Source organism: Orycteropus afer, unplaced genomic scaffold, assembly GCF_000298275.1.
Source record: "Orycteropus afer afer isolate SDZICR_OR568_19922 unplaced genomic scaffold, OryAfe1.0 scaffold00233, whole genome shotgun sequence".
Taxonomy (NCBI): Eukaryota; Metazoa; Chordata; class Mammalia; order Tubulidentata; family Orycteropodidae; genus Orycteropus; species Orycteropus afer.
In genome coordinates this window covers 1,137,390-1,151,111 of record NW_006921820.1, presented here as the reverse complement: position 1 = coordinate 1,151,111, position 13,722 = coordinate 1,137,390, and the positions used below count along the sequence as shown (strand labels likewise).

Genomic DNA, 13,722 nt, shown 5'->3' with positions numbered 1-13,722 from the left:
GCTGCGATGAACATTGGCGTGCATATATCTGTTCTTGTTATGGCTCTCACTTCTTTAGGGTATATACCTAGTAATGGGATGGCTGGCTCAAATGGTATTTGTATTTCCAACTTTTGAAGGAATCTCTACCCGCATTTTAAATTGAGACATTGACTTCTTATATTCCCATGGTCACATCATTTCTGCTTAAGTTTCAATTGTGTAACAAGAATGAGAACTTTATTTAATTATTTTTATTTTCTTCCTCCCCCCTTTATTTCTTTTTTTTTGTTAAACAATAACAGGGCAATCTAGAGCAGCCATGATACCTCCCAAGCATCCACGGCAGCCCAAGGGAACTTTGGATGATGCCACTACCTTTGGGGGTAAAACAGACCAAGAAACCCCTAATGCTTCCCAACCCACACCACCTCCACTGCCAAAGAAAATGATCATAAGAGCCAACACGGAGCCCATCTCCAAAGACCTCCAGAAGTCCCTAGAAAGTAGTCTTTATGTCGTGGCTAATCCCACCTATGATATCGACCCCAACTGGGATGCCAGCAGTGCTGGTTCTTCCATCAGCTATGAACTCAAGGGACTGGACGTTGAGTCTTACGACTCTCTGGAAAGACCTTTGCACAAAGAGAGACCTGTCCCCTCAGCAGCAAACAGCATCTCCAGCTTAACCACTCTCAGTATTAAGGATAGATTTTCCAACAGCATGGAGTCCCTGTCCAGCCGGCGTGGTCCCCCTTGCAGACAGGGCCGAAGCATCCAGAAGCCGCAAAGACAAGCACTTTATCGAGGACTTGAGAATCGGGAGGAAATGGTGGGTAAAATCCGAAGCCTTTATACAGATGCCTTGAAGAAACTGGCTGTGAAGTGCGAAGACCTCTTCATGGCTGGACAGAAAGACCAGCTCCGTTTTGGGGTGGACAGCTGGTCAGACTTCAGGCTAACTAGTGACAAGCCATGTTGTGAGGCAGGTGATGCAGTTTACTACACAGCTTCATATGCAAAAGATCCACTTAATAACTATGCAGTCAAGGTAAGAAAATACTATAAATCTGATTTTAATCTTAACACATTGTTTATTAAGCTGAATCTACTTTCCTCCATTCAGCAGAAATTATTCTGTAAGCTTTTACCTTGCACCAAACACTGTAATAAGCATAGACCTTCTTATCTAGAGGAGAAACAGATAGGTAAAGAGACAAAATTACAATACAGTACACTGAATGCTAAGTTAGAGATAAATAGAATTCTATGGGAGCTTAGAAGGAGTTTAATCCAGACTCTAGAAGTCAGAGAAGTCTCTTAAAGTAGGTAATTTTGAGCTGCAACTTTTCAAAGGCTAGCTATAAAAATGAGGTCTGTTCTGTGCCTTGTTTCTGTCTTTAACCTGAACCAAATAAGAGACCTTTGTCTTCCTCTACCATTGATCTACTCCTCTACTTCCAGGGGAAATATTTTTGTAGAGGAAAAGAACTAATATTTGTTGATGTGCCCAGACCTTTACGTATGTTACATAATTTGTCACATCAACTTTATGAGATGAGGATCTTTGTGTCCATGTGACAGATGAGAATGAAGCTCAGAGTGGAGAAGTAACTTCCTTAGGATTACACAGCTACCAAGTAGTAAAATTGTGATTTAAACCCAGTTCTCTCCAACTCCATGGCCTACACTTTGTACATCATGTCACTTACTATTTTTTAAATGCACATGACCATAGAGTCAAGCACTTTATTGAGAATTGGAAGATATCAGGCAAACCACTGCTTCAAAAATAGCATATTATATTCACTGTAACAACAAAGTGCATCCAACTTTGAAGCCAGAAAGGTCTGGGTTCAAATTCTGACCCTGCTCCTTGGTAGTTTTGTCATAAGTTAACTTTAAAGGGGAATAATAATGGTACCTATTTCACAAGGCTGTTTTTTGGGTAAAGGATACAAAAAAACAAATCCGACTGCCATCAAGTTTATTCTGACTCATAGCAACCCTAAAGGACAGAATAGAACTGTCCCATAGGGTTTCCAAGACTATAATCTTTAGAGCAGACTACCACATATTTCTCCCTTGGAGCAGTTGGTGTGTTTGAACTGTTGAGCTTTCAATGAGCAGCTGAATGCTTTAACCACTGCTTACCAGAGGATAACAAAGTGTAAATGTTCCCAACACAGTACCATCCCTAGTAAATACTCATTTTTTTACCCTACCTCTTAGCTTCTTTCCTAAGGAGCTCTAGTGGCATAGTCCCTAAGGCATGTGACTGCTAACCAGAAGGTTGGTGGTTCAAACCCTCCATCCACTTCACAGAAGGAAGACTGGGCAATCTACTTCCATAAAGATTTACCACCTTGGAAACCTGAAGAGGGTCTCTGGCAGTGAGTTTTTCTTTTTTAGCTTCTTCTCTAGGTCACTTTAAGAGAGTAACAGTCCTTGAACCTCAATTTCCTCTTCTTTCAGACATTTATGATGATAATCCATCTACTTTATAGTGGAGGTGCAGATCTAGTAATATAATGAATGCAAAGGGGTTTTGGAAAATACAAAAGCTCTATGTAAACTAATGTTCTCATTCCTGTAGTCTGTTTTTACTGATTCTGTTCACTGGTTCAAAACCAATTAACATATATAAATGACTGTTAGTGTTAATTTGGTTGAAAAAGAACTGATGATGTGTTAGTAAGTTAATGGATAAGGTGAAAGTTTGTCCTTAACTGTCTGTCAAGATAGAATGTATGTTTGGGCCAGACCTTCAGCTAGTTACTCTGCACTGGCAGCGCCTGTGCCACTTGGCTGTCTGATGGCACCAGCAAAGTGACTTCATGCTCCAGCCTACACTTTTTAAATTAAACTGAGGGGTAAACTGCAGACAGGAGATCTAGATTTGGAGTTAATACATTACTATTGACTCTAAAAAGGCATTTTGAGATTGTATATAGCACTCAAGAGCTGTTGTGTCAATTGGGGTTATGGTGCCTCATCTATCTTGGGTCTTTATTGCTACAACATCACCAATGCAGCATGAGTACCTATTTCAGAAAGGGGCATTGAACTATCTGTTCTTTCAAAACAATTGAGAAGTAGGGCTTGACTAACTTTATATATTATTGCCTTGCAATCTTGTCTCTTTCTCAAATCAATGGTCTGGTATTGATTTCTTTGCTTGTAATGATGCAAAAGCAATCTCCAAAGAACAGGTGGCAAGTGATTATATACTGGGAGTTGTTGGCAGGTTTGGGAAAAGATGTTTTACACTAAATGCTGAATATAAATGTCCCTTTGAAGACCCTCTGGGTCTTTCCAGAAGTACCCAATTGATTGTACAACCTTAGAGAAAGAGTTAAACTACTAGGACACTGTAAACCCTATCTTTGCAGAGATAAGCAAGAGACCAGCAGTTGATCCACACAAAGTACTGTTTTTACTGCCTTCTTAAAATATCCCTTCCTATACTGATGGAATTTAGAGTAAGCTAAATATGTGAAGGGAGCCCTGGTGGTGCTGTGGTTAAAGCACTTGACTGCTAACCAAAAGGTCAGTGGTTCAAAACCTACCAGCCGCCCTGCAGGAGAAAGATGTGGCATTCTGCTTCCATAAAGATTTATAGCCCTGGAGACCCTGTGGAGCAGTTCTGCTCTGCCCTAAGGGTCAATGAGTGTGATTCAACTCAGTGGCATGGGTGGGTAACAGGTGTGACTGTCTCTGAAGAGACTAAAGGTCTTTAAAATTTTGCAAAAGGAAGTCAGTGCTAGATTTTAGCAATTTGAAAGCCAAAGGATATTGTCCCTTAATTAACAAACCCACTACAGTGATGAAGTACTAAGTTCTTTGAGTGTTGAGTTATCTTTGCTACAAAATTCATTTCAGCTCAGGACTTCTACTGGATCTGGGAGTTTGTTCCTTCCTATTTAATCTATTTTTCATTCAATGTGAATAGTTTTGTTATTTTTATTGGTCTTAAACTAAAAGGCATCACAATACAGAACAGCGCAATAGATTTGCAGTCAGCTAACGTGGCTCCATGTTAGCTGACTGCAAATCTCTGGTAGCATAGTGCCTAAGGCACTTGACTGCTAACTGGAAGGCTGACGGTTCAAAACCACCAGCCACTCCTCGGAAGGAAGATGGGGCAATCTACTTCTGTAGTGATACTGCCTCAGAAACCCAAGGAGGGGTCGCTGTGAGTTGGGTCCGACTCAACGGCACATAACAACAACAGCATGGCTCCAAGTTCTAAATCTATCACTGTGTAGACCTTTTTTTTTTTTTTTTTTTTTAATTATAGTTTGGGTGGAAGTTTACAGAGCCAATTTTCCATTCACTTATATACATACTTTGTTTCTTGACATTGCTTGCATCCTCCCCATGTAATAGCATTCCCCCCACTTCCTCCCTGGGTTCCCTGTTTCCATTCTTCCAGCTCTGGTGGCGTAGTGCCTAAGGCATTTGATTGCCAACCAGAAAGCTGGCGGTTCAAACCCACCAGCCGCTCTTCACAAGGGCAAGGAAGGTTGGGCAAACTACTTCCACAGTGATAACCACCTCGAAAACCCAAGGAGGGCTTGCTTGCTATGAGTTGGATCTGACTTAACAACAGTGGCTTTTTTTTTTTTTTTTCTCCTTCCCCTCCCTGTCCTCTGAGCTTTGTTTTGGGGCAAATGTTGCCCTTTTGGTCTCATATGGTTGATTGTACTGAGGAGTACATTCCTCCCTGGTATTATTTTTCACTTTATATACCTGTGTATTATTTGGCTGAAAGTTGATCTTCAGGGATGTGTTCAATTCACACTTACAGGATGCAGGGTGTCTTAAGGTCATAGTCTTGGGGGTTCCACCAGTCTCTATCAGACCAGTAAGTCTGGCCTTTTTTATGACTTTGAATGTTGTTCTACATTTTTTTCCTCCTTCTCTGTCCAGGACTTTCTATTGTGATCCTGATTAGAGTGGTAGATAGTGGTAGTTGGGCACCATCTAGTCCTTCTTGTCTCCGTGTAGCAAAGACTGTGGTCCATTAGGCCTTTGGAGTAATTATTTCCTTGAGTCTTTCATTTTCTTTACTGTTCTTTGCTCCATATGAGGAGATACCAAATGTTGCATTATAGATGGCCATTTGCAAGCTTTTACAACCCCAGTCACTACTTACCGAAGTAGGGTGTAGAACATTGCCTTTATGGACTATTTTATACCAGTTGACCTTGATATCCCCAAAGATTGTGGTCCCAAGTCCAATGACTCATTCCCTCAAGATGTTTGGTTATGGCTAAGAAGTTTTCAGAACTTTGCCACCTGTATGCTCTACAATAGGAGCTCTGGTAGCGTAGTGCCCAAGGCACTTGACTGCTAACCACAAGGCTAGGGGTCCAAACCCACCAGCCACTCCTCGAAAGGAAGGTTGAGCAATTTACTTCTGTAGTGATACTGCCTCAGAAACCCAACGAGGGGTTGCTATGAGTCAGGTCCGACTCCACAGCACATAACAACAACAATAATGCTCTACAATATCGTTGGACGTATTTGCAAAACATACAAATATGTATGTAGGCAGATCCTCTGCCAAACCTATTATATATACTCGTGGGTATATTCCCATTCACCTTCCCACATCTATTCATCTTGCACGTCTACATGTGTATCTACTCATAAATGTTGTTGGCTATTACTATTATTGCAGGATTATATACATAATAGTATTTACCTTTGTTGTCTTTTATTCTTGTGCACCTCCTAGTGACTTCCTTTGCCAGTGGTCACATTGTGCTGACTTCCTCCTTATTGTATATTGCCTTTTCCTTCGCCCTCATTAATTAATATGTGTCTACTCTCTAGTTAGTGATTTACCTTCCTTCCCATCCCCTCTCATCCCTGGTAACCATCAAAGAATGTTTTCTTTCTGTATGTAAACCTTGCCTTGACTTTTGTTAATAGTAGTCTCCTATAAATTTGTCCTTTTATGACTGACTTACTTCACTCAGCATAATGTCCTGCAGGTTCATACATGTTCTGAAGTGTTTCATTCATGGTTCTTCATTATTCCTTAACATTGTGTACTATTTCGTTGTGTGTATGTACAACAGTTTGTTTATCCATTCATCCGATGAAGGGCACTTAGGTTGTTTCCTTTTTTTCACTATTGTGAATAATGCTACAGTGAATATGGGTGTGCATATATCGGTTCATGTCACAGCTCTTGTTCCTCTGGGGTATATACTTAGTAGTAGGATGGCTAGATCAAACGGTATTTCTATTTCCAAGTTCTTAAGGAAGTGCCATCCTATTTTCCACAGTGGTTATACAATTTTACAGTCCTACCAGCAGTGTAAGAGAGTTCCAATCTCTTCACATCCTCACCAGCATTTGTTGTTTTTTGTGTTTTTGAACTTTGCTCTTACTGCTGGGTTGCTATATATTCTTAAATCATGTAACCTCTCTTAGGTTCACATCAATGAGTACTATTAACCACCTTACCTACCTCATAATACTGTTAGAATCCATATGTGTTTATGTAGTGTAACTGCTTTGTAATACTGTGTATAAATATAATGAACTAATATATTATTATTATTAGCAATAATGAAAGATTACTGTTCAGTGTTTTATAAATCATTCACTATTATTCTTCTTTAATATTAGTCACTAGCCTAAGCATATTTAGATAGATTTTGCACTTAGATAACATGAAAGATGTAAACAACTTCTTTTTAAAAAATTATGAAAGAAAGTTACAAAATGCTAACAGCCTCAGAATTTAAGTACTGCCAAAAGTTGGAAACAACCTAAGTATCTGATATTAAGGAAACAGTGTAGCAAATTATGATACATCTGCCCAATGAAATCTTTTGCAGCCATTAAAAATGATAATTACAAAGATTATGGAAAACGTTTTTTATAAAATGTCACATAAAAATAGCAGAGCACCAAATAGTATGATCATAACTTTTTAGGAATTGGCCTACAAAATAGTGATGTGCAAATAATTGCTATGTTAGAAGTGGTAATATTATAGGTTATTTTGATTTTTACACACACACAAAAAGAAAAGATGCTATAATGTCTTTTCAGTGAGAAAAAAAGAAAGAATTAGAAGTATTAGATCATTTGATACTGACCTTCTTGAAGGCAAGTATCCTCAGTCATTCATTTGTATATTCCTGTTTCTAGCACAAATTATAAATAGTACATACTTCATACCATCTGGCCTTTGCATATCCTGTGTCCTCTGTCTGGACTGCTTTTCTTCTGGGAGGCAGTGTGATAGAGTGAAAGATTTCTAAATTGTGATACTCAGGTGACTTATTTCAAAAGCACTTGAGGGGTCTTCATTAAAAATGTGGATTTTTTTTAGAGACCATCTAAAAAGTAGATTTGATTCATTGAACACCAATGACCAAAAACCAGAAGAATTGTGGGATGACATCAAGAACATCATCCATGAAGAAACCAAGAGGTGATTAAAAAGACAAGAAAGGAAGAACAGACCAAAATGGATGACAGAAGAGACTCTGAAACTTGCCCTTGAGTGGAGAGTAGTAGCTAAAGCAAATGGAAGAAATGACAAGAGAAAAGAGCTGAACAGAAAATTTCAAAGAGCAGCTCGAGCAGACAAAGCCAATTACTACAATGAAATGTGCAAAGACCTGGAGTTAGAAAACCAAAAGGGAAGAACATGCTCAGCATTTCTCAAGCTGAAAGAACTGAGGAAAAAAATTAAGCCTCGAGTTGGCAATATTGAAAGATTCTATGGACAAAATATTGAATGATGCAGGAAGCATTAAAAGAAGATGGAAAGAATGCACAGAGTCACTGTACCAAAAAGAACTGGTTGATGATCATCCATTTCAGGAGGTGGCATATGATCAAGAACCAATGGGACTGAAGGAAGAAATTGAAATTGCACTGAAGGAATTAGCAAAGAACAAGGCTCCAGGAATTGATGGAATACCCATTGAAATGTTTCAACAAACAGAAGCCCTGCTGAAGGCACTTACTCAGCTATGCCAAGAGATTTGGAAGACAGCTATCTGGCCAACTGACTGGAAGAGATCCATATTTGTACCCATTCCAAAGAAAGGTGATCCCACAGAATGTGGAAATTATCGAACAATTATCATTAATATCGTGTGCAAGTAAAATCTTACTGAAGATAATTCAAAAACAGTTGCAGCAGTATATTGACAGAGAGCTTCCAGAGATGCAAGCTGGATTCAGAAGAGGATGTGGAATAAGGAATATCATTGCTGATGTCAGATGGATCTTGGCTTAGAGCAAAGAATACCAGAAAGATGTTTACTTGTGTTTTATTGACTATGCAAAAGCATTTGATTGTGTGGATCATAACAAATTATGGGTAACACTGAGAAGAATCGGAATTCCAGAACACTTAATTGTACTCATGAGGAACCTGTACATAGACCAGGAGGCTGTCGTTCGAACAGAACAAGGGAACACTGCATGGTTTAAAATCAACAAGGGTGTGTATCAGGGTTCTATCTTCTCACCATACTTATTCAATCTTTTTGCTGAGCAAATAATCCAAGAAGCTGGACTATGTGAAGAAGAACGTGGCATCAAGATTGGAAGAAGAATTATTAACAACCTGCAATACACTGACGACACAACTTTGCTTGCTGAAAGTGAGGATGACTTTTGAAGCACTTACTGATGAAGATTAAAGAATACAGTCTGCAGTATGGATTAGATCTCAATATAAAGAAAACAGAAATCCTCACAACTGGACCTATACGCAGCATCATAATAAATGGAGAAAAGATTGAAGTTGTCAAAGACTTCACATTGCTTGGTTCTACAATTGATGCCAATGGAAGCAGCAGTCAGGACATCAGACAATGTATAGCACTGGGCAAATTGGCTGCAAAGGATTTCTTTCAAGTGCTGAAGAGCAAAGATGTCTCCTTGAGGACTAAGGTGTGACTGACACAAGCCATGATATTTTCAGTTGCCTCATACGCATGCGAGAGCTGGACAGTGAATAAGGAATAATGAAGAAAAGTTGATGCTTTTGAGTTGTGGTGCTGGCAAAGAATGCTGAAAGTGCCACAGACTGCTAAAAGATCTAACAAATCTGTCCTGGAGGAAGTACACCCAAAATGCTCCTTGGAAGCTAGAATGGCCAGTCTTTGTCTCACATATTTTGGTCATGTTGTCAGAAGGGACCATTCTCTGGAGAAGGATGTCATGCTTGGTAAGGTGGAGGGTGGGTGGATGAAAAAGGGGAAGACCCTCAACGAGATGGATTGACACAGTGGCTATAGCGATGGGCTCAAGTATAGCAAGGATTGTGGAGATGGTGCAGGACCAGGCGGTGTTTCGTTCTGCTGTGCATAGGGTCACTGTGAGTCAGAGACAACTCGACAGCACCTAACGACAACAACATCTGTGTGGGCTTACAGAAACACATATGAGTAAGAGAGAGAGGCCTTGCCCTTAAGGAACTTATATTTCAGTGGGAAAGACATGCAAAGGCATAAATAACTCTTAAGCAAGACAGATTATAATGAAGGCTCAGAGTAGAGATGTAAAGGCTGATGAAGATTAATGAATGGAAGAAGCCATTGTTAGCCCTTATCTCGGGGCCAATAAAGAAAGGACTTTTCGTGTCCATTTTAAACTGAGCTTTAGCTACTTTTTGTGGCTAATGCAGTGCATGGAGAGAGTGATGGAAAATTAGACTCTGGAAATTTGGGACCAAATTTTGAGACTTTGACCAGTAAAGTTAAGAGATTGGACTTTATTTTATATTTTGGGGGATGCCACTAAGGATTTTTAGTCAGAGGAATAACATAAGATAAATTATTTTGGAAGATGGCTCTGGTGGAAAGAGGAAGGATGAGAATCAAAGAAGCAAGTCATTATTGCTGTTACAGTAGCCCAAGTGAATAATAACAAAGCCTCAGAACAAGACAGTGGAAAAAAAGGGACGGATGGTGAAAGAGCTAATGGGACAGTAGACTGAGTGTGGTGAGGGGCTTGGTATGGGATCAGGGTAGCAATGCAGCAATTTCAAATCTGAACAGCCCCAGGAGGGAATGATATCTTTAACTGAAATATGAATCAGAAAGGCCAGAAAGATGAGCTCTCTGTGGATCATGCCAGTGGACAGCTAGGTTGGGAGAAGCCCACTAGCCAGATAAAAATATGTAAAAATACTCAAATCAGGGCCAGAAATATGTTTACCACATCCTCTCTTGGACTTGATTTAGTTCAAACCATGGGAATATATGAGATTACAGTGGAGGAGTCCCAAAGTGGGAAAAGGCCCACATCTGAGTGACTCAAAAGCAAGAGCTATTGGAGCAATTGGAAAAGCAGTAGCAAAGGACAGGGTCTCATAGGACAAGCACGAAGAGAACCTCAAGACATAGGATAGGGAAATTAACAGTCCAGGGCTACAGAAGGCTTGAGCAGAGTGAGGACTGGAAAGAAGGCAGGAGCTTAACCTCTGGTAAACCTCAAGGAAATACAGCCTTGGTAACAGTGAAGGTGAATAGCAGATGCAGTGAGTTAGAGGGAGAATGAAATGAAAGGTGGAGGCAGTAAACACAGCCTAAGTTTTAAGAAAGTGTTTTGATGAAGAAAAGGCCAAATTGATGCCCAAACAATATTTAACTTTCAACTCCTATTTCTATCTCAGCCATGTCTCCTTTTATCACCTCACGGTCATTTGGTGAGCCACCTCCCAGGTCCATCTGTCTCTGTGGGCTGCATATTGGCTGACCTCCAGCCCTTAACTTCCCTGCTTTCTAAATAAAACTGAACATGAACTCACCATGAACTTAACTTTTCTGCTCTCAAAATAAAATCTACCTTGCTTTTTCTCTCTTTCAAAGAATCTGGGTAGCCAGTGACCAGACACGCAGTTCTCAAAGTAGACTGGAATGAGCTTTAGAAGGGCCTTCACTGTTCTGCCCAGGAGAAAACTGAGGCCAGGGAGGAACAGTCCCTTTTGCATAGGGTCACCAGCCTCATGGCAGGCCTTCTTCTGGACTCCCGAACCAGAACTTTGACTGTTTTGTCATACCTAAGTAAACTTGTCCTGCATTGCCTCAGCGTTGTCCCTAAGTGGACAAATGACAGCCTTTTGCCTAGAAGCAGGGGAGGAAGGTTGGTAAATTATGGCTCCTTCTCAGTGGGACGTTCTTTCTTCACTGCTCTCATGAGATCATTCTATAACAAGTGCTGCCATGTGAGACCACATAAGAAATTGGCTGAAACTACTTTGAGAAAAAAAAAAAGGATGAAAATCTCACATAAGCTAAAGGTATAAATTTCTGAGTTATTTTTCCAACTACCCCACACTTGAGCAGTAGGTATTTTTTCCTTTTAAAGGGGTCCAGATCTTTGTTCTCATAGAGAGATCTTAAAAAGCTCAGTGAAGATGGACACTCCTTATCACAGTGTGCGGCTGCCTCCTTTCTTCCAGCTATTCCAAGAATCTTGGTAAAAGCTTGTAATAAAGTAGAGGTGAACTGTGAAGACCAGCATCTTTTATTGAGTTTTTGACTCCAGAGTCTCCGTTTATCTCATCTGGAGGGATGCTGAGAAAGCAAGACACTAAATGAAAAAGCATTAACAAGAATAACTATTATTGGAAGGAATTCACAACTTGTTCAGACTATTGACACAGGCAATTAATTATTGACTTAGCGACAAGGAAAAGACTAGCAGAGAAACCACTTCCACTTTCATAATTCACCATAAATATGCCCAACATTGAAACTTTACAGCAAGTGACTCATCAGCAAACAACTACACATACTCAGAATCATCATAGGTTACTGTCCTCTTCGTCTCAGAGGTGAATGTATGTAGAAGCACCTAAGAGTCTTAACTGGGCATTGGTTTCGAAAGGAGAGGTTTGGGATGCTCATATAAACCTGGAATCAAAATGAATTGTCCGGTGGGAGAAGGGAGTTCTGGGTTTCGTTAATGAGGTGAGATGACATAGTCAGGAATTTTAAGTAGGGAATCAATTGAATTCCTAGTCAGGGCACTGGACTGGTTATTGAGCCACTTTGTGCCTCGGTTTCTCTATTGTAAACCTCCTGGGTATCATTCTGTCAGCCTAAATTACTGACTCAGGAGCACAAGTGCTTTTCTTTTGATCCACATACTGAATGGGAACTTGAAAAGATTTGATGAGTATAACTCACAAATAAAATAGTGAAATCTTACACAGTTGCCTTCCTGAATTTCTCTCTTAGGCTCCAAAATGAATTTCTTGGGTGTGTGAACATTTCTGCAATAATTCAAGCTGTATATTACCTGGCCTGCCGGGCAGGTCTCATAGCAGATTTGTACAGCTTGGAGTTCTGAGTATTTTAGATCCAGACAGCATTTTATATATTAAAACACTTAATCCATTTTGAATATAGTTGTAACAGTATTGAGTATATGTGTATATATCATAGCTCTGTATCAGCAAGTAAAGCAGTACTCCTCCTTGGCAGATTAAGGAATCTAAGTCAATCAGTGATCAGCCTGTTTTCTTAGAGCAAAGTTGTGCCAAATACTGGATATCAATTTAGAATTTGCAGGGTTTCTTTCTGCACTCGATCCCATTTGCAGTAATGTTTTTGTATAATGTGACAAAATAGCACAGATGGTATAGTGTGTGTGATCTTCAGTATTTCTCATTTTTGTCCCTCCACAATTTATTTCCTACAATATCCATCTCACTGTAGGCTCACTGAAGCCCTATAAAATGCATAGTATGAGATGGAAATGAGATTCCTTGCTGATAAAGTGGAAGTCAACTGAAGGTGTACTAGGTCGACTGTGCTCATAATGGAAAAATAAAAGCTAATGTAGAATATTTTTGAAGAGTCCCTGTATTTTGTAATTATTGCTTTCTTTGGAGAAACAACAGAGTATTGAATGCAATCATGAAGAGTAATGTCATTCCTTATAGTTCATGCAGTGCAAAATCCGTGAGCCTCCAAGCTCAGTGGACTCAGCAGGTTAGCCCTCATTGTCCAGTCAAGTCATGAGTGTTTCTTATTCATATTTGTCTGCCATTGCCCCCTCCTCATCACCTTGCCAACTTCCATTTGTTTCATAAAAACTGTTCATATGTTCTAGCTGCTCTGAGTAAATAAACCTTATTCCTACCCTGGCTCAGATGTATCCTCTTCTGAGTATACCTTGGCATCCTACCTTGGCACAGATGTCCTGAGCATGTAGTATGTGCCTTGTTCTGTGCTAGGCCCTAAAGATACACATATCTGCTCTGAAAACAGACAAAAAATATGACAACTTTAACAGGAGAAACGGGTATAAGATAAAGAAGTAACACGGAAAGGAGGTTCAGGGTGTTTAGCTCTCTCTCACTCTCACTCTCTCTGACAAAAGTGACACCTGAGAAGGACTTTGAAAGAATGAGTAGGAGTTCCTCGGGTAGATGAAGGGGTGAAGAGGAGGCCTCAAACACAGAACACATTGAGAGTAGGAGTGGAGGGCTGGATGCAGATAGCTCAGTATGATGAGAGAGTGAAAGAAAGGTAAGAATAAGACTGGAAAGGGAGGTGAGGCCAGGATTTTATCCTGTGAGCCACTGTTGTTGTTGTCGTCGTTGTTACGTGCCGTTGAGTCAGACCCGACTCATAGTGACTCCTCTTTGGGTTTCTGAGGCAGTATCACTATGGAAGTAGATTGCCCAACCTTCCTTCCAAGGAGTGGCTGGTGGGTTTGAACTGCCAGCCTTCTGGTTAGCAG

The 13,722-nt window shown here is 40.1% G+C and overlaps 1 protein-coding gene across 1 annotated transcript in view; it reads left to right on the top strand.

The window, feature by feature from the left end:
• Positions 1–13,722, top strand: part of PEAK1 (pseudopodium enriched atypical kinase 1) — a 67,427-nt gene that overhangs the window by 46,204 nt on the left and 7,501 nt on the right. Inside the window, 1 exon segment of the mRNA XM_007948931.2 lies at positions 285–1,030. Within this exon segment, the coding sequence (XP_007947122.2) occupies positions 285–1,030 (746 nt within the window).